This window comes from Mustela erminea, chromosome 9, assembly GCF_009829155.1.
Source record: "Mustela erminea isolate mMusErm1 chromosome 9, mMusErm1.Pri, whole genome shotgun sequence".
NCBI lineage: Eukaryota > Metazoa > Chordata > Mammalia > Carnivora > Mustelidae > Mustela > Mustela erminea.
In genome coordinates, this window is record NC_045622.1 from 111,014,376 (window position 1) to 111,035,288 (window position 20,913).

The window sequence follows — 20,913 nt, forward strand, 5'->3', positions numbered from 1 at the left end:
TCCTAGAACTGCTGTGCCCAGTTCAGGACCAAAAGTTTATTCTCCATCAGTCTGGAAGCCAGAATCCCCAAATCAAGGTGTCGGCAGGATGGTTCCTCCTGGAGGCTCCGGGGACGATCCTTCTCTCCTCTTCCAGGTCCCGGGGCTCTGAGTGTTCGTTCCTGGCCCCTCCGAGCTCGGCCTCTGCGGCCTCCTGTGTGCGTCTCTCTGCCTCTCCTTTGAGGTCACGGTCACTGTCCAGTATGGCCTCATCATGACTACATCTGCAAAGGGCCTGCTTCCAGATAGGGTCCCTTTCCTGGGTTCTAGCTGGATGTGGATCTGGGGGGCAGTATTCAGCCAGTGTGCTGTAAAGGCCTGGCTTTCCCCTGATGCACACGGCCCCTCTGGAGGCTGGAGAATGCTTCGAAGGAGGTGAGCCCAATCCCCCAGAAGAGTGTAGTGGGGCAGGAGCTTCTCTACATGCCCACCGAAGTTTGATGCTCCCGGCTGTGTGAGGCTGGACTGTCCGCGGGCACGGGCCCCCAGAGCTCTGCACTGCTCCCCACAGTGCCCTGGGAGTGGGGTGGGCCATGGCCGCTGGGCCCTTTGGGGTCTTGTGCGCACACTTGCCTCCTGCTCTGGCCAGGGTCAGGAAATAGGGGGCGGGGCACTCAGTCTCGAATTGCATCCAGTTCTCTCTGCTCTGGAAAGCAAGGTGGGTCCCTTGCCTGTCCTCGGTGTTGATTCTCCTCTGGGCCATGCTGGCCCTAGGACCGTGACTTGTCTTTTCCCACAGTGTGGAGTGTCTGGCTGCTGGAGGCACCCTTAAGGAAGGAGAGCAAAGTGGATGGGGCCTGGAGGGTGCAGAGGACTTCCTCGGCCGGCTCTGCCATGCAGTGTGGCTCCTGGGAGCCGGGGGCCTTCTTTAGGATGGTGTGGCAGACCGCAAGTGATGGCCTGCACCGAAGGGGCGCTCGGGGACAGATGCAGTCCCGGGATGCTTTCTGTATCCTGGGCACCCGCCGCACGGCTGACACGGTGACCCTGGGAGTTTCCAGGGCAGCCTCTGGGGGCGGGGGGTGGAGGCCGGAGAGGGGAGAAAGGCGGTGCTCTGTCTTGGCTCTCCAGGACCTGCGATCTTGCCCCCAGATGCTGCCCTGTTGGATTCTCAGACCCACCCCTTGATTCCAGCCTTCAGAATACAGCCCTGTGCCTTTGCCTAGGGCCACGTGACGGGGTCCACTCTGCACCCTCCCCCACCCCCAAAAGCAGTTTTGAAATTACTCTGCTTTTAGTTGTTGGGGTGGCTGTCTCTAGCAGCCATGTGAGAAACACCCCAGAACGAGGATGCTGGGGAAGGAGGGGCCCGAGTCCATCGGGGCCCTCGTGGGGCAGGTGTCTCTGCTGTTCACAGCACGGTGACCGTGCCCCACCCCACGCCTGTTGGCTCCCTCCTCTTGCCAGCTCAAGCACAGCATGGCGCGGCCCTCTGGGAGAGCCAGGGGCTCCGCTGGCCTGCTTTCGACTGCTTGCGGTGAGAGGCCGTGGCCTGGACACAGCATAGAGGCTGCTGGCCGGTAGGGCAGGCCCAGCTGTGACAGCCTGAGGGTCCCACGGCCTTCCCAGTCAGTGATGATGGTGAGGACACAGCTCTGGGGGGACTCACAACACGCGGAGGGGCGAGGAGCCACAATGGGAGAAGCAAAGCAGACAGGACAGACTGCAACAGGACATGGTCCGGAGCTGGGCCCCTCCGCGGCCCCGGCACAGGGAGGACACAACGCGAGGTCACGGCAGTCTAAACGCCACGCCGACAGCCACAGAGGGGTTCTTGTCCACAGGGTATGTGGGTGGGGGCTGGGGACAGACACCGGGCTCGCCCCTTACCCTTCTTCTTCCGGATGGAGGCTTGCAAACAGAAAGGGGAGCATGAGTCTGGAGATGGCGGCGCTCCCCAGGGGCCTGGCTCGGGGGCGCCTGACCCTCACCCGCAGCTCACTGGGGTTAGACTCGGAAGGCCGGGGTTTCTGGAGAGCTCGATTTATGGCTTCCCCAGGAACCCGGGGATGGGGTGACCTTCCCCAGCTGACATGTCCAGCTGGTAAACCTGCTCCCTAGCCATGGATGAGGCACTGTCTCGGGGCGTACTTTACACTGAGCGCCCTGCCCTCTGCCCACACTGTGCCCATGTGGCATGTGAGTGAGAACGGAAGCCGACTTCAGGAGCCCCATGACCCCGCATGGGGGAGACACGGGCCACGAGAGACTGGGGCCCCTTGGAGGAGGTGGGGCGGCACGTGCTGTCTGGCTGTAACGGACAGGCAGCGGTTCTGTTGGCACCCCTGCCAGGGGCAGGCCAGCTGTGTGGGGATGGTCGGGCTTTCCCGGCCGGCTTGGCTCGGAAGGACAGGATGTGGTCAGAAAGGGAGCCAGGAGAAGCGGGGCTTGTGGGGGCCGCCCGTTCCTGGCAGAGGTGGGCAGCACCATGGCAGGGGTGCTCGTTTCTGGAAGGCTAGGCCTCAGTGACTGCTGAGGGGTGATGGCTGGGAGGCAGCCAGGGCCGGGGAAGGACCGTCTGGCTGCAGTACTGCACCCAGTGTGGACGGGGGAGACCCCCCCCGCCCCGAGAATGCTCCAAAGAAGAAGGGCTGCTCTGTCCGTCCTGGGAGGGAGGGTCCCGAATGTCCTCCATGAAGGCCGGGATCAGGTGGGACTGGTGTCCGGTTCAACACCAGTGAGGGGTGCTCAGATGTCACCCCGCTGGGTCTGCCAGGCCTGAGGGGCACGTCCCGTGCGCAGATGCTCACTCTAGCACCGAGCGAGGGCCCCTCCGCATTCTCTGCAGAGTGAGCCTGTCAGCCCACTCGCCACTTCCGTGTGGTCAGAGCCAGCCTCCTTCCAAATGTGTCCCTGGGCTCCATGGTGACGCCCAAGCATGACATTTAGCCAGCATCCAGGCAGCCCACACCGGCTCCAGGGCCCTCCCTCCCCCAGCAGCCACCAGTGCTACTGGACTCAGGGCCCACGAGGTTCTGCATGCCCTTCCCTGTCTATCCGGCGGGGACCATGGCTACAGCCTTCCTGTTCCTTGCAGACCTTCTAGAAGACGCCAGGAGCCCCCTACCCCCGGTGCAGCTTGCCAAGCCTGTCCGCCCCACCACTGTCTGCGTCAAACCCTGGGGACGGAGCTTTCTGACCCAGCCGTGCACAGAGCACCAGCGAGGCAGAGTTCGGTTGGGGCTGGTGGGGGAAGCCTAGATAGCAGGGGAGCTGTTTAGGCAACACTGTAGAGCAGCTTACCTTTGTCCACTAGTGAGAGGCCCAAAAATTCAAAACAAAACAATGTTAGATGAGCCGAAAAGAGGAAAAGGCGGAACTAGTAACCACCCCCGAAGCCAGCAGGATTCCCACGGAGATGCCAACGTGGGAGCCGCCCACACACAGGAACCCGATGCCATTCCTGGGGTTCAGGGGCAGAGACCAGGGCAAGCAAGCGAGCAAAGGCCATGCATGGCCTGAGGCTGCGCGGAGGCCGGTCCCACTGCGTCCCAGGTGCTGGCGACAGCGCGGGGCGGGGCGGGCCAGACGGGCGACTCTTACCGAGCTCCTCCAGCTCCGAGGTCATGGACTTGGAGCGCAGGGTGAGGGCCGTGGTTGGAGCACGCTTGGGAGGCGGGGGAGCTTGAGGGGCAGACGGGAGAGACAGAGGTGTGAGGACCAGGCCAGGCTGTTGCCTGCCCCTCCCCCACGCTTCCTGCACAGTCTGGGAGCCGGTGGCCCTGAGCCTGCAGGGAAGGTGGGCAGGCGGGCGTCCCGCCGAGGCTGGGGAGCAGCAGTGGTCACGCAGCGAGGCTCCACTTGGGCTGGGACCACCTGCCCTCCCTGAGCGAGAAATCCGCGGAGGGGAGGCCGGTTCAGCTCTGTCTGCGCTGTGCCTGCCAGTGACTAACGGGACTGACAGTTCCAGCAGCCTCGCAGCCCCTCCCTGGCTGCCACCCCCTCATCACGGCAAGGCCGTGGGCTTCGTACGTGTGCGGACGCCCCCCAGGCCCTGCTGAGCACGGGCCGTGCGTGCTGCCACCTGTGTCCGGCACACAAGCCCACAGGCACCTCCCTTTGCGGCTGCTTCCCCTCCTCCGAGAGGGCTGGCCCCCCAGCGGGAGGAGGTGTGGGGGGCACCTGAGTGTGTCCAAGCACAGGAGGCTGGAGCGCAGGGGCGGGGCAGGGCGGGCACCTTTCTTCCTGGCGGTGTCGTCCGGGTCGAGATTCCTGGTCACCGTGACCACCTTGAGCACGAGGTGGTTCCCTCCCTGGCGGATCATGTTCACCACTTGCCGGTGGCCGACCTTGACAACATTCTCGTTGTTCACCTGCGGGAAGACAGGGGCTGTGGGTCTGGGGCCGCGTGGGCTGAAGGGAACAGCGCCCACCCCTGGGCGGCAATAGCCCTGCCTCCGGACGGACGGACGGTCAGCAGACTCACAGCGTGAAGCCACAGTGGCTTTGGAATCAAAGCCGTGGGGGTTGCAGGCCCCCTGACCGTGGCTTGGGTGGGGGCATCACGCCGTGCGGGGCAGTTCCCAGCTGCCGGCGGCTACGACGGACTCCGGTCTCCCCCGAGGGCACTGAGGTGCTCACTCTGGGCAGGGCTGGGACGAAATTCCTGGCTGCCAGACAGATTTCCAGGGTCCAGGGTGTGGCCCTACAGCTTTCCATTTTCACACTTAAGGGGAAACACTAATTGTTTCTCACATATTTGGGGAACACACATAAAATGGCCCATTTCCTCCAGGTGCGCCCTCCTCCCTCCTCAGTTACCAGGGAGGCTGGAAAAGGCGTAAAAGCTTGGCTGACAAGGCACCGAGGGCTCCAGGTCCCTGCCCTGCTTATCCAGGGATCCAAGATGAGGCCCCCATCGTGGGGCCTTTTTTTTTAATAAAGATTTTATTTATTTATTTGACAGACAGAGATCACAAGTAGGCAGAGAGGCAGGCAGAGAGAGAGGAGGAAGCAGGCTCCCTGCTGAGCAGAGAGCCCGATGCGGGACTCGATCCCAGGACCCTGGGATCATGACCTGAGCCGAAGGCAGCGGCTTAACCCACTGAGCCACCCAGGCGCCCCCCGAGGCCCGTCTCTTGACCTCCCTCTGTCCCCATGGCATCAGCAGGCAGAGCCACGACTGCACCTCCCAGAGCTAGGTCCCGTGGCAGACCTGCTTTGTCTGCTCCCACCACTGCCCCGGGGCGGGTACGAAGACAGGCCGGACCACGGCCAGTACAGAGGGAGGGAGATCTCAGGTGTTGGGGCTGCACACCCCCGGCCTGGTGAACTGGCCCTGTCCTGAGGGGGCTCTGGCACCTGCTGTCCCCACAGCCCCGGGAGGTGTGCCGGGCACGGGGTGGGGGGAGGGCAGCACAGGGAGTGAACCCACAGGTGGTGGAGTTCATGGCCACCCCATGCACTGTCCTCCGAGAAAGAAAAGCCCCCACTGCAAAGAACAATTGAGAAGAACCCAGTGCCCGGCCCACCCCACAACCGACAGCCCCGTGTTGTGCTTGCTCCTGCTGCGGATTCCCTAAAAACCTTTCAAGTGCAAGGTCGCCTCAGGCAGAGACGTCACCAGGCTGGGTGACTTCTCACCGTCCTCACACTCGTGTATCCAGGTCTGCGCACCAGTGAGGGGCGCACTCTTCCCGGAGCGCCTCGGAGCACACAGCAGGAGGACTCGTGGTGGGGGGCATGTCGCAGCTGTTCTTGGTGACAAATGACGCCCCTCCCCGCCCCACCTTTCCTGTACGTGCCCCAGGGAAGTGACGTTGCTCGTTCCGTCATCCACCACTGTTGCTCAGAGCACCCACTAAAAGCCAGGACATAAGGGGTGATCCTGGCGGGCGGGCGGTCTGTCCTCTCCGCAGCTCACGTTCTCAGGGGGGTTGGCCACACCCGAGTCCGTGAACAAGTGTGACCCCGGCTGTGCTGAGTGCCACCTGAGCCAACTGGTCCAGGCAGGAGGGGCCGGGGAGTGGGAGCGCCCAGGCACGGGCTGAGGGAGCCCCTCTACAGGAGGATGGGTGCCGGCAGTGCCCCAGACCCTGCCTCCGTCCATCTGCAGGGGAGGGTCTTTGCCTTCGGCAGTCCTGTCTGGCAAGTCCCAGGTGTTCCTCAGGCGGGGCCCCCCAAAACAGAACTGCACTCCCAGCCACCTCTGCTTCCTAGTGAGGACAAGAGTGGCACCTACTGTGGGATAGAAGGACTGGTTTCTCAAGCCTGCTCTGACTGTGGGCCTCTCATTCTCTCCTTTCCCCGTGCCCCCACCCCTCAACCAGCCCCATCTTCCCACCCTGCTCTGGATGGAGTTCTTCCTCCGGAGTGAGAAACATACCAAGGTCAGGGCCATGGGCTGTGTGGCTCTGGGCTTTTGTGGATGTCACAGGTGCACGGGTGAGCCCTCTGACAGCGAGGGCACACGGTGCCAGATGTGTGTGCTGTGATGCCTACCACTACCCACCTGCCAGAAGAGCAGGCAGAGATGCCAGGCAGCACCGTTCAACTTGGAACCCACGGGACCAGGACCAAAGGCAGGACAGGATCCTCAGCTCCAGTCTCCTCCCCAGCACAGGGTGTGCACGGGAGCAAGAGCAGAGCCTGCTTTAGAATTTCCCAGCCTTTAAACAGACTCGAAATTCAGTTTATCCCATAACGGGGCTTTGGAACCAGCCACCGGCCCTAACAGATGCTGTGAACCGCGTGTGTGGGGACCAGAGCCACAGAGACTGAGAGGGTGAAATGTTCCCTGCTCCCTCAGATGCCTGGGTTGGCACATTGCGCAGAGCACCTGGGCCTGCAATGCTGGTACCCTGCCACCTGGGGGACGTGTGCGCCACAATCTCCTGCCACATTTGGAGAAGGTGAACGCAAATCTGGAGGCTCCTGGGATTGTAGTTTCGAAGAAACAGATTATAAACCACAGATCTGGTTAATGGCAGGGCATTCGTTATTCTTATAGACAGACGTGGGGCCACATCCTGGGGGAGGGCAAGAAGCCAAGCCCGGGGTCCACCACAGTTCAGAGAACTTCTGTGAAGAACACAAAGACGAGCCTTCCTCTGCACTTTTGTGCTTTTCTAAACCATGGTCTTCTTCCACTCAAATGGTTCTTCCAGATGGAAGACTCACATGCTCACGGCTTAAAGAGACGGGTCTACAAGGCTTGCTACAAAACCCAGAGGACGCGCCACCCAGGGCCCTTCTCACTCCCACAGCCGTCAGCACACTCCTCCTGCTCTAGCCCTGTGTCTCTCAACACACTTATGTAGCTGCTCCTTGGTGTTTACATTTTAGATGTCATCTGCTGACACACCACTATGGCCAACGATGACCTTGCTCGGGGTTTCTGAACGGTGGTGCCCCTGTAGTCATGGACCAGTTCTCTGTTGTGCAAGCACACGCAGGTGTATTCATGAGCATCCCTGGATTCCACGTGCTGGCTGCCGGCCACATCCCCTTCCCCGCAAACGTGACCACTGGATGTGTTTCCAGACATCACCAAGCGTCCACGGGGAGGTCAGAATCCCCCTCGGCTGAGAATCACTAATTCAGGTCTTTTCTTCCATTGCTCCCTCTCCTCCCCCAGGACTTCCACCCCCGGGTTATAGTTCTGTCAGAACTCCAACTGATCAACACTCGGGATGTAGCTCACGACCAGGCGGTATAGCTAGTCGTAGCTAAGCCATGTAGTGTGTTATGATTACTTTGTTTTTTCCCATACAGCATGTTTTCCCTGGAGCGAAATCATTTTCTATTGTTTGTGTGTTGGTTTAATTTTCTATGTACTTAACAGTAATTCCAATCCAAATGCTTCCTAATTATGTAAATCTCTTTTCAAGATCTTCAGATATGTTGGGTATTTTGCTAAGTTTATCTTCTTGAAGAAATCACTCCCAAAGACTTCTGCTCTTCTCGGCACAGTGTGGGTTTGGTGTACTTTAATCCTGTGCCCCACGATTCCTTTCCGTCTGGTCTTGTGTGGGGCTCACCTGAATCCCACAACCCCTGGACATATTGTTACTTGGTAAAAAGCCTCATTTTTGGTAAAGGATATTCTCTAGTTGCTTCCCAATGAAGGGAATTTGGCAGAGATTTTTTTTTGCTGACATTGTTTATTGGAAAATGGCTTTTTAAAAAATATATTTATTTGAGAGAGAGAGCAAGTGTGGGGAGGAAGAGAGAGAGACTCTTAAGTGGACTCCACACCCAGTTTGGAGCCCAGTGTGGGGCTCGATCTCATGACCCTGAGATTATGACCTGAGCTGAAACCAAGAGTCAGGTGCTTAACTGGCTGAGCCACCCAGGCACCCTGGAAATGGCTTTATGTGCACACTTAACTGGGAGTCTGGGTACAAAATCGGAGGTTGGGGGGTAAGGTAGAGAAAGTTCCTGAGATCATCTCCTCTGTAGGCAACACCGTCTGGGAAAAATAATCTCCTCACCCTGAAACTCAAACAAACAAGAACAACTCCATGAAAGCTCTGGGATGTGAACTGAGGTAGGCAGGTTTTGGATGGGAGTGGAAAATTGGAAGCTTTGGGCCATGGACAGAGTGTAATTCGGGTCACCTGAAGCTCTGAAGGAAAATGGCAGGTTTTCTGGCTTAAGAAATCAAGAGGACGGAATGTGGGGTGGCCACAGCGGTCAAAGTGAGGGGAGAATCCCAAAAAAGAGAGAGCCAGAGAACAGCAGCTCCATGTGCTATGTGTAAACTCCAGATCTCTGATGCATGTATGAACTGTGCCTGCACAGGCCTGACCAATACAGCTTGCAGATGAGGCTAAAGTGCCTGAACCTAAATTTGAGCTGCTCTTACTGCAGGCTGGACACTTTCTGGTTTGAGACTAACCAAGGTAATTACCAGTTAAAGTGCAAACATCAACACTCATCCAAGGAATGTAATAGAATCCAGATTGTCACAGCATAACCTTTACAATATTCAGGATATGGTGAAAACCTACTTGATGATCCCAGGCATGCCTAAGATGTTGGAGTTATCAGACAAGGATTTAAAGCAGCATTATAACAATACTCATCTCAGTATAGGAAAGTACACTCTTATTGCATAAAAGGTAGGAAATACCCAAGAAACAAAAATGTAAAAAGAAGTGAGAATGTTAAAACTGAAAAAGACAATGTTGTAAGTTAAGAAATGCACTGGATGTGCTTAATAGTGAGATGGATATGGTGGAGCAAAGAGTGAACTTGAAGAAACATCAACAGAATTTATCCAATACAGTGAGAGAGAGAAAGATTTCCAAAGTGAAGAGAATCTTAAGGACTTGTGGGACAATGTCAAAATGTCTAATATTTCAAGTCCTAGAAGGTAAGAATTTGGAATCCCAGAACAAAGAGAGAAAGTGGGTCAGAAAGAGAATTTAAAAAAATGATGGCTAAGGGGCACCTGGGTGGGTCAGTGGGTTAAATCCTCTGCCTTCGGCTCAGGTCATGATCTCAGGGTCCTGGGATCGAGTCCCACATCGGGCTCTCTGCTCAGCAGGGAGCCTGCTCCCCCCCACCGCCACCTGCCTCTCTGCCTACTTGTGATCTCTGTCTGTCAAATAAATAAATAAAATCTTTAAAAAAAAATGATGGCTGAAAACTTTCCCAATCAGGTGAAGGACATACATTTACAGATTTATAAACTAAGTGAAGGTGTACCTGGTGGCTCAGTAGGTTAACTGTCTGCCTTGCAGGATCCCAGGGTCCTGGGATTGAGACCCACATCAGGCTCCCCGCTCAGCCGGGAGCCTGCATCTCCCTCTGCCCCCCACACCCAGCCCTGCTTGCTCTCTCTCAAATAAAGTCTTAAAAAAAAAACAAAAAACCTCGGGGCGCCTGGGTGGCTCAGTGGGTTGAGCCTCTGCCTTCAGCTCGGGTCATGATCTTGGGGTCCTGGGATTGGGCCCTGCATCAGGCTCTCTGCTCAGTGGAGAGCCTGCTTCTCCTCTCCCTCCGCCTGCTGCTCTGCCTCCTTGTGCTTTCTCTCTCTCTGTCAAATAAATAAATAAAATCATTAAAAAAATACATTAGCAAAAACAACTCACTGAATCCCGAACAGGGTAAGTATAAAGAAAATCTCACCCAGGCACATTACAGCTAATCTGCTGAAAGCCAAAGGTAAAACGGGGAACTCTTAAAGCAGCCAGAGAAGCACGACACATTCCTTAAAGAAGAACAGTGATTTCGATGACCATGAACTTCACATCAGAAACCACAGAGGCAAGACTGTGGATCCTTTTAAACTGCATAAATAAAACAACTGCCAACCTAGAATTCTATATCCAGTGAACATATCTTTAAAGAGTGGAGGTAAAATAAAACATTTATAGATGAACGAAAACCTTGAGAATTTGTTGCCAGCAGACCTGCTGTTAAAGGCAGTTCTTCAAGCTGGATGGGAATGATGTTAGATCTTAGAGGCCTGAGGATATCAGAAATGGTAAATACGTAGGTAAAGTATTAAAGATAATTTTCCCTCTTATTTAAAAAATAGATGTGACTGAGGCAAAAATAATGTCTTGTGGGGTTTACAATGGCAGTAGATATGAAGCCTATGACACTGTAGCATACGTGAAGGCAGGAGTGAGACACACACGCCTACATGGTTGCAAGGTTGTTATGTTTCCTGTGAACTGTGCAGTATGAATTCTAAGTGCACTGGAAAGTGAAGGATGTATATTGTAGTCCCAGAGCCCGCCACTAAAGAGAACGTAAAGTATGGCAAAAAGGCCGTATGTTACAATGGGGTTCTAAAAGTAGTCAATAGGGGTGACTGGGGCTCTCAGTAGGTTAAGCGCCTGCCTTCAGCTCAGGTCATGATCTCAGGGTCCTGGGATCGAGCCTCGCATTGGGCTCCCTGCTCAGTGGGGAGTCTGTGGCTCCCTCTGCCCCACCGCCCCCTGCATGTGCAAGCACGTGTTCTCTCTCTCTCAAATAAATAAATAAATCGTAAAACAATAAAAGTAGTCAAATAATCCAAGAAGAGCAGAGGACAAGAGAACAGATGAACAGAAATAAACTGGTGGGCCCACACTGAAAGGCACTAATAATTACATTAAATGTGAATGGGATAAAACTAGGTAAAAAGTAGCGATTATACAAATGGGTTACAAAGAAAGATCTAATACGCTGCGCTGTGTGTGCACTTTAGGTACAAAGACACAGAGGCTGAAAGCAAATAAACACAAGGTTTCCCATGGGTGGAGCGCCTATATTAATATCACACAAGGGAGACTTCAGCCACTTTGAATAATAGTTTGGCAATTCCTCAGAAAGTTCAACACAGAGATATGAGATGACCCAGAAACTCCCCTCCCAGGCCTATTCCCAAGAGAACGGAAGACAGGCTCAAACAAGTTCCTGCACACAAAATTTCCTGGTGTTACTCCTAGCAGCAGAGAGAAGGGGAAGGGGGGGTGAGGAATGACTGTCAATGGGAGTGAGATCTCTTTCTGTAACAAAATGTTCTAAAATTAGACTGTGCACATGGTTGCAAAATTCTGTGGATATACTAAAATCCACATTGGGTGCCTTAAATGGTTGAATTTTACGGACATGGATTATATCTGGATAAAGCTGTTATTAAAAAAGATAGCCTTCAGGAAAAGAGTATTACCAGAAATGAGGGATGCTTCGTAATGCTATGAGGGAATTCATGACAAGGACAACAGTCACACATTTATGCACCTGCTCACAGGGCTTCAGTATACTGAAGGGAAGTTCGACGGAATAAAAGAACTGGGCATCTCTGCATTTAATACAGCAGGACACTGACTATGCCTTTGTATTCAGCTGGACAAGAAAATCGGTATAGAGACGTACATGACCTGAACAAACATCTTGAACTAATTGATATTTATGGGGTAGTAACTCCAGAACACACATTCTCTGGGCCACATAGTTCTAGTTTGGAAGGAATTTTGCTTCAGGAGTTTGAAGGGTATGCTTCACTTACTTCAGTTTCCAGGTTTGTTATGGGGGGATCTATGACCCGATCATGTCTGTGGAACCTTCGTATGCTCCCTGCTTTCCACCCAGAGGCTGGAGAGCCCTGTCAGACTGCTTCTCCCCTCCAGGCTGAGGTGTGCTGACATGCACTGTGTGTGGCTCTGTCCTCACCTCCCACACTGGGTCCCTGGGTGGAGGCTGGGGTGGGGGCTTTGCCATGGGGACCCTCATGCCCTTACATTCTGGAATGCCTCCTTCAACTGTGTCTTGGCCATTCATTCCCTTGCTTTACTTTTCTCTTGGAGGCAACCTTATTCCTTCCTCCAATTTATTTATCTTTCCTCTTTAATTTCCCATATCTTCTCTTTCTGGGAGATTCCTGTCAGTTTTATCTTACAGTTCACCTGTCAGAATTTTCATATCTGCTCTGGTGTTTCTAAATTCAAGAGCTCTGATTTTGTTTTGTGAATGTGATTTTAAAAAGGAATATTTTTTTTGCTCTAACTTAAAGGATGCAGTATCTCCTCTTATCTCGCTGGGCACACTCCTGGTACCTTTTCTTACTTTTATTCTCCCTGAATGATCTGTCTCCATCTCTTCTATGGCCTGTTTGTTTGGGGGTCCATCTTCTGTATTAATTCTTTTTTTTCCATAGGAAGCAGAAAAATACTTTAGGCTAAAAGATGGCAGAAATAAAAGCATCCTGAAAATACACTTCAGCATAATTCCTTTGGGACAAATACTCCCTGTGATCATGCCCTCCCACTGACTGTGCCCCTGGAGTCTCACGGACTCAGGATGGTTTTTAGACACTTCCCTAACTCCTGTGTTGCGGGCAGGCCAGAGTCATTTGTCAATCCCCAGGTTCCAAGGGGGAGAGCAATGTATTTCTTGAACAAATAGCACCCTCTAGATCAGAAGAGTGCACAAACATTTTGTAGAGTCAGCATACTTTAGGTTAAGCAGGTACAGAAATCATTAAAATGTAAAACAGTGACAGGAGTGGATACCATGTTGTAGAATAAGATATTCACAAGTGTGGACGTGTAAGGCAGCTGATGGCCAGAAGAGGTGAGTCAGAGAAGGTGTGGGTTTGGAGGTGATTTTGCATCTAGAAGAATTCTCTGTGGCTGCAATGAGTGAGCACCAGGGAGCAGGGCTTCCTCCTCAAGCCACTGTTACTTGAGGTACCAGATGGTTCAAAGAGGGGGTGGAGTCAGGCCAGAACTACAATCCGCCAAAAGACAGCACAGCTGCTAAGATAAATAATGAAATAAAAAAAAAAAACCCAAAAAACAAACAAAAAACAGGGCACCTGGGTGGCTCAGTCGGTTAGATGTCTGACTCAATTTTGGCTCAGGTCATGATATCAGAGTCGTGGGATCGAGCCCTGCATTGGGCTCTGTGCTCAGTGCGGAGTCAGCTTGAGATTCTGTCTCTCCCTCTGCCCCTCCTCGCGCTCTCACTCTCCCAAATAAATAATAAAATATTAAAAAAAAGAGAGCATTAAACCAAACAGGTCATCAGTGTGGTGATGATAACTCCCCGGTGGGGCCCTTAGGGATGAACCAGGGCACCAAGAAGCCAAAGAAGCCCCAGAACACACTCACCAGGACATGGGACACTGCGAGGCCCTTCATACCACGGGTGCCACCAGAGCTGCCAGCTCTACTCTGCCACCTCACTTTCTGAAGTGATTTCTTCATCCATGCGCAAAGCTCCCTGGTAGGCAGTGCGTACTTAGGAGTGGCACCTAAGGAGTGGATTCCCGTCCGAGTCTGTTGTTTAGTGATTACTGACAAGCCAGCTCTCAAGTTTCTAGGGAAGCAAAAGCCCCAGAAGAGCCAACTCAATATTGAAACCTGTACTCCTAGAGGACTGGTACTACCGGACTTTAGGACTTACTGTAAGACCATGGTAATTGGGTACTGGTGAGGGACTAGACAAATCGATCAGCAGAACAGAAGACAGAGCCCAGAAACAGACCCACACCAGTGCAGTCATTTGATCTTTGATAGATGAGCAAAGGCCATCTGGTGGACAGGAAACATACTTTTCAACAAAGGGCTAGAATAATAGGACATGCGCCTGCAAAACAATACCACCACAAGAATCTAGACCCAGACCTTACAACCTTTCACAAAGACTTAACCTAAAATGGGTCATTGATTAAATGTGAGACATAAAACCAAGAAATTCCTAGAAGGTAATACAAGAGAGTGTCTGCATGACCCAAGTCTGGTGGTGACTATTTGTTAAAAAATTACTGAGTAAGACTTCATTAACACAAAAACGCCTGCTCTGCAAGAGAAACTGTCAAGAGAAGACCAGCCACCGAGTGACAGAAATTCTTTGCAGAACACATATCAAAGGACTGGCCTCCAAAGACACAAAGAACTCTTAGAAGTCAACGATAAGGAATAAGCAACCCGATTAAGAAATGGGCAGAAGATCTGAACAGACACCTCACCAAAGACGACATATAGATGGCAAATAAGCATGTAAAAAGGTTCTTCACATCATATATCATTAGGGAATCGCAAATCAAAATGACATAGCAGTGCACACCTTTCAGAGTGGCCCAAATCTAGACCGCTGATGCCAAATGCCGGTGAGAACGCAGGGTGCCAGGAGCTCTCGCTCACTGCCAGCGGGAAGGCAAGATGGCGCAACCACTCTGGGAGATGGGCTGGCCGTTTCTTACAAAACGAAACGTGCACTTGCATACAATCCAGCAACTGCACACCTTCATGTTTACCCCAAATAAGCCGGAAAGCCTACGGCCACACAAAAACCTGCACATAAAAGTTTAAAGCAGCTTTATCCACGATTGCCAGAACTTGGACACAACCAAGATGTCCTGCAGGTGGATGGGTGAACAAGCTGTGGGACATCCAGATCAAGAAGTATGTTTCAGGGATCAAAAGAAATAGGCTTTCAAGCCACAAAAAGACACAAAGGAAATTTACATGCATCTTATTGAAAGAAGCCAGTCTGAAAAGGTTCCATACTGTGTGATGCCAACTGCAGAAGATGCTGGAAAAGTTAGGAGCATGGAGACAGTCAAGACCAGGGGCTGCCAGAGGATGCAGGAGGGAGGGAGGAACAGGTGGAGCATGGACAAATTTGTCATTCTGGCAGGGCTGTGCTAGCATAGTGTGGACCCACGTCATTTGTCCAAACCCACAGATGATACAAAGCAGAGTGGACCCTAAGGTCAGTGGTGGACTTGACTTAATAATAACGTATCCACGCTGGTTCGTCAGTTTGTCCAGCATGCACCACACCAGAACAAGACGTTACAAGTAGGGGAAATGTTGGCTGGGGAAGGGTGAGAGAGTATATGGGAATTCTCTGTTCTGTTCACTCTCTCTGTTAAAGCTGTTAACACACAGAGTCTCCTGACTGGAAAAGAAGCTAGTTTCTTCCATCTCTGTTACGGAAAAATGTCCCGCAAATAGCAAAGCAGAGAGGCAGTTACACTGGACTGACCACTGCCGTCTTGTTCGCTTAGTGGCAGCAAGGACGAGCTCGTGGTGTTCCGACTCCTCCCCCCCCCATGCACCGCTGCCCTTCGTGATCCTCGTGGAGGGAATTCCAGCTGCCTATCACCTGGCCTGAAGGCAGTTCACGCTTTTTTATTTAAAGACCCAGCCTTATGGTAAAAACGTAACAGTCACAATACCATGATCACCCCGAAAGGCAACTAAGATTGTCACATAAACACCCTCCTGTGGCTGAGCCGGAGCCGGCTTAGTGGAGTCACAAGAGCGACCCGTCGCATCTGGCCGGCATGTCACTTGTCTCGTTTAATCTATGGGCTCCTCAGTCCTCTCTTGGCCCCTTGGGACTCACGCGTTGGAGGAATGAACACGTGGCACCCTCTGTTCTGTGCATCACGCTCCTGTGTCCTCTGTCTTGCCGTCGGGTGGAGGTTGGAAGCTGGACCACATTTGGGTTTGATCAGGGCAAGTGGTGCCCTCTGCCCCCACACAAGGTGCCCCAAGAGTTGGCAGGAGTTCTGTGTGATGTTGAGATTTAGTTAGAGGGGCTGTTCAGGAGCGTCTGGCCGGATCCACTGTCTGTCTGGAGCAGCTCCCAGAGTCTCTGCCTCCGGGGTCCGAGAAATGGTGATGCTCTTCTGCTGACCTTCTCCAGTTGTTATTTGGAATAATTTTAAAAGAGCAACTTGCCTTTCCTAACAGCTCGACTGCCTCTGGGTACTAAGAAGGGAGAGATAATGCTTGCTGCTGTTGCTGCTGCTGCTTTTTTTTTTTGGCCAGTTTTCAGATTAATGTTCCTTCCGAAGCGATCCATTCCTTAAGGAGTGTCATTGTGAATTTAGGGATGTTGGAAAACCATTTTTGATATATTTAAATCCACTGCAGGGACTATCCTTTGTTTTCAAACAAGCTTTGGATTTTAGGACAGTCTCAGATGTGCACAGAACTTGGGAGGGAGGTGGCACAGAGGGCTTCCACGGACCCCACACCCGCTGTTCCTTATGCGTACACCCTATGTTAGTGTGGTGCATCTGGAACCAGTACTGACACGTTATCATATTAACTGAAGCCCGTGTCTATTCAGACCTCCTTAATTGTTGCCCAGTGTGCCTCTTGTGTCCAGGACCCCATCTTGGACCCCACATTACTGTCAGCTGCGTCTCCTTAGACACCTCTCCTCTGTGACAGCTGTCACCGCCGTCGTCCCTGGGACGCCAGTGCGGGGACCGGGGTTGTGTGTAGGCTCTTCTTTGGTTTTGAGGACCTTGACAGTGCTGGGTACCCATCAGGAATTTTGTAGGTGATCTCTTAATCATGATTTGCCCCTCACAGCCAGATTGGGTTGTGGGTTTGGGAGAAGGACCCAGGATGAAACACCCCCCTTCCACTCCATCACGTCTAGGCTTGTGCTCTGCCCCTGACTCGTCCCCGTGATGCGGGCCTTGCTCACTTGGCTGGGGTGCGCTCAGGTCCTGGCTGCACTGTCCCCTGTGGCAGGAAGTCACTGTGCTCAGCTGCACCTTGGGGTGGGCGGTTAAGGCCCACATCGCCAAGAGCTGGGTAGCCTCATGAGGTTTAGGGATTCTTCTGCAGGGGAGAACTTGTCTCTTCCTCGGCCATGTGCGGCTGTCTCTTCCCATCCGCAGCACTCATGGGTCTTCCTTGTGTTACACGTCAGGTCATAACCCAGAACCACTGTGTTTACTCTGCTGCTCATACTGTCCCAGCGCTGGTCACTGGAGTGGCGCTGTCCCCGGTCCTGCCCGCACGCCCGTGCTTTACCACGTCCCTCCTGCCCCCCCCTTGCCTTCATGCTCCAGTTCTCCTGCGTTTGCTCGGGGCAGCGTCTTTATGGGACGTCGTGCAGCTGGTTGGGGAGACGGGGTGTTTGGGGTCTCAGCGCACATCTGCTGGACCTCACCCGCACCGAGAATAGGACTCGTATGTCTCTGATTTTACACTGTTCTCTTTTCGCTAAAAACCTGGGCTCCCAGTGACTGACGTGAAGGTAATGGTTTGTTTCCTCGCCCGATGTGTCTGCGTGCGCGTCGTCTGTTAATCAGCCATCCGCCATTAGGATCGTCAGTTCCAGGATAACAACACGGCGCCAGGACCAACGGTCTAATTGCCGAGCAGAGCTGAGGACTTCCTGCCTTCTGCTTGCCGCCGTACGCAAACTGCCGCTCGGAATGATTTCTCCGTGAATGCCACTAATTTAATTAGCAGTTATGGTCGTTTACATTATTTTGTTTTTGACTTTTAAGATGTTGATCGGCGTTTTGCAATTATGTGCAGTTTTCACCCAGTTTCATAATCTGATCCACAAGACAGTCAGTACTCAGAGTCCTTTGTCTTCCTCTCCCGGCCCCCGAGGCAGCACTAAATTGAAAAAAATGGGGCGTGTGAATGATCTTTCCATTAAGAAGACATGAGCAGATCGCTGTGTGCGTGTGCGAGTGCGTGCTTGTGAGATCCGCTCCCACCCTGCGGAGAGGGGAGTGTGCTGCTCCCACTTTTCTGACCTTTGCCTCTTCCACTTGATGGTGCATCCCGGAGACAGGGCAGGGCCGCACCCGGGGGTGTCCGTCTCTCCTGACAGCATCCCCGTCTTCCACCGTAAGGCGCCTCCGTGGTGTGGGCAGCCGTGTGCTGTGGCCGCGTGTCCCTGGGATGCCTGTGCGGGGCCTGGGGTTGTATACAGGCTCTCAGGGCTCCTTGGGCAGGTGTCTGGTCGGCCCGTGTGCTGGGCCCCGGGGCTTGCTGTGTGGGCCCTTGCTGCTCCCCCTCCCACAGCCAAGGGTCCAACTCAACCCCAGGCTTCCAGAAACCATGTTGTTGCTCTCTCCTACTGTTTGTGTGTGGTGGCTGTCCCCTGGCCTCCGTCTGCAGAGCAGAGCTGAGCTGGGGGAAAGCCGGCCCCAAGGCATGGCTGCAAACCCGTCTTACTGGACATTTCTCCAATCAAATACGCAGGCTCTTTCATATGGGAAGTGGTGCCCATGGGACGTGATTCAAAAGGTGCCGAATGGGGAAACTTCCACCCTCCTGGGGTCAGCCTCGGTGAGTGCGATCTCGTGTGCTTCGGGACTTGTGCAAACGAGACGCAGGAGTTCACACTGTGATTCTCAGCTGGACGGCGAGCATGGTTCATTCCAAGCCCGATCCTGTTTCCTCTGCCCTCGGCCTGCCTGCCTGTGCTGGCTCACATCCTTCCCAGGGACCTTCCTCAAGGAAGCTCGTGTGCCCCCAGCCAGTCGTGGGCACACTCCCTGCTGAGGGCTCGGAGCGTGGCCACTCTCTTCCTGTGCCGCCCGACCTGAGGGGCCCGTGCAGGCACCGTGGGGTGCGTTTCTGCATTCACTTGTGTTGGCCGCGGAGCTGCGTGCACGCGTGGGTGGCATGTCCTGTGCAGAGCACATGGGCGTTGGCCTCGCACGTCGGTGTGCATCCTGATGGCCAGCGCAGATCCCAAACCGCAGCGGGTGCTCAGTGTGTACAGACACGCTGGGGGGTCCAATGCTCCCCATTTCCCAAGGGAGCGAGTGACCTGGGACTAGGACTTTGAGCCCCAGCTGTTCTATCTGCAGCCCTGGGAGAGGAGCCCCCGCCGGTCTCTGCCGGTGCCACAGGCAGGGGTGAAAATGGGTGGCTGACACCCATGGAGAAAGGTGAAGCTAGAGGCTCTGTTCTGCTGGGGAGGGGCCACTGCACCCCCAGCCCTGCTTCCCCCCAAGGTCTTCCCTTAGCCATGGTTGGGATTGTAAACTGGCCTTTCCGGTCTGATTGGAGCAGCATTCGTCTCTGTGCTGCTGGTGGTGGGTCTTGTGAGGACAGACATCTGTCATTTCCTCTGCTCCCACTGGGGCTCATCTGGGCACGAACTGGGGGGCTTGGGGGCTCCTTGTCATTCCCCTGGTGAGTGTCTGTCATTTCAGTTCAAGACCAGCTGCTTAGGAGCATCACTTCATGGCCGCGGCCCCCCCCATCCCCAACTCCATCTCACAGAGCTGCCCCCCCTCCCCATCACTCTGGCTCAGCATGGCCCCGCGGGACATCTTCGGGTCCAGGGTCCCAGGCTTACCCCTGGAATAACGGGAGGGGGGCCCGGCCAAGTCTGCAGCGTGATTAGCGAAGCAAGATCAAGAGGGAACGTTTCGTGAGCGCCTCCAATGTGTGCCCTGCTGAGGACTCGACGTAGTTACGGCGTCCGCGCTATGCACGGCGCACAGACTTCGGCCCGGCCTGGCCTCAGTGCTGCGGGTATCAGGCTCGGCCGGCACATGCAGCTGAGCCCCTGGTCAGCCCGACCTCCCACAGAAAGCCCTGTCGCTGCACAACCCTGGTGGCCGTCCGGTGCGTGTGCCCGATGGCCAGGAAGCACATGTGTCCCGGCCCCTTCTATGGGAGGGAGGGAGCTGAATCTCAGTTCAGGGAGGCTTCTGGGGGCTCGGTGGTCTGCAACGTGGTAGAAGGTCCCCTCCAACCTGGAGACAAGCTGCTGCCCTCACCGCACCCCACCACACGGCACGCGTGGGCGTACACGGGTGTGCTCCACCTGCCGAGCGCGGACCTCCGGACACACGGATGTCCGGACCTGAGGCCGGAGAACCTGGCATTTGGTGAAATGAAGGAGCAAAAGCCAACAAGCTCCCAGGGCGAGGTGCGGCCAGGGAGGGAGTCAGGACGAGGCACGGATTCTCTGCTCCCAGCACCCCTAGCCCCAGGGTGGCCCCTTCTGTTGTGCTGAGGTGGAGGTGGGGGAGGTGCTGCCCGGGATGCCATTGTCCCAGCACCCCACCCCACCCCGGCCAAAGAGCTCCCTGTCCCCCTGACGGAGCCCCCGCCCCATCTCGTGGCCGGGGCAGCGGGCCGACTGGTCCCTCTCAGGGAGGGGCCTCAGCTGCCCTGGTTCTGGTGCCCAGTTCGTCCCTGTCTGTCCAACTTGAGGGCATCAGGAAATCCACATCCATGCTGGGAGCCTGCAGGCCCGGGGGGGGGGCACTGCGGTTGTGGGGGGGTCGGACAAGACTATCTCCTCCGCTGTGGGAGAGCGGACAGGCTGCTGCCCCATGTGCCGGCTGCGGCCCGGGGAGGCAGACCCTCCGAGAACAGTGGGTGGGCTCCAGGGTTGGCTCCGCCCCCCCCAAACCAAGGAGGACCTGAAGGTGTGGAGGGAAGGGGGTGGGGGAGCTGGTGGAGCCTGGGGTGGGCATGGGGGCAGGGCACCAGGTGCGTGTGTGGCACAATGGCCCCCCAGGTCCCGGGAGGGGCCCAGCCGGGGAGCCCGCCTTCCCTTGGATGATGGAGATGACTCGGTGGGGAGCCTGCACTCAGGGCTGATATTTGTGGGGTGAGGGGCGCCATTCCGACCGAGGATGGGGGGAAGTCCGTGAGGACAGGAACCACGTGTTTAGGACCAGGACCCTGCGGT

General features: G+C 54.7%; 1 protein-coding gene across 2 annotated transcripts in view; it reads right to left on the reverse strand.

Annotated features, from left to right (window-relative positions):
* SHANK2 (SH3 and multiple ankyrin repeat domains 2) overlaps nucleotides 1-20,913 on the reverse strand; it is a 459,921-nt gene that overhangs the window by 25,215 nt on the left and 413,793 nt on the right. The window contains exons 18-21 of one of the 2 annotated variants that reach the window (XM_032360192.1): nucleotides 4,217-4,352; nucleotides 3,583-3,663; nucleotides 3,283-3,303; nucleotides 1,870-1,890 (exon numbers count right to left, since the gene is read on the reverse strand). In XM_032360192.1, coding sequence (XP_032216083.1) covers nucleotides 1,870-1,890; nucleotides 3,283-3,303; nucleotides 3,583-3,663; nucleotides 4,217-4,352 — 259 coding nt within the window. The remainder of the gene's footprint in view (nucleotides 1-1,869; nucleotides 1,891-3,282; nucleotides 3,304-3,582; nucleotides 3,664-4,216; nucleotides 4,353-20,913) is intronic. The other variant, XM_032360193.1, reaches the window with a different exon arrangement.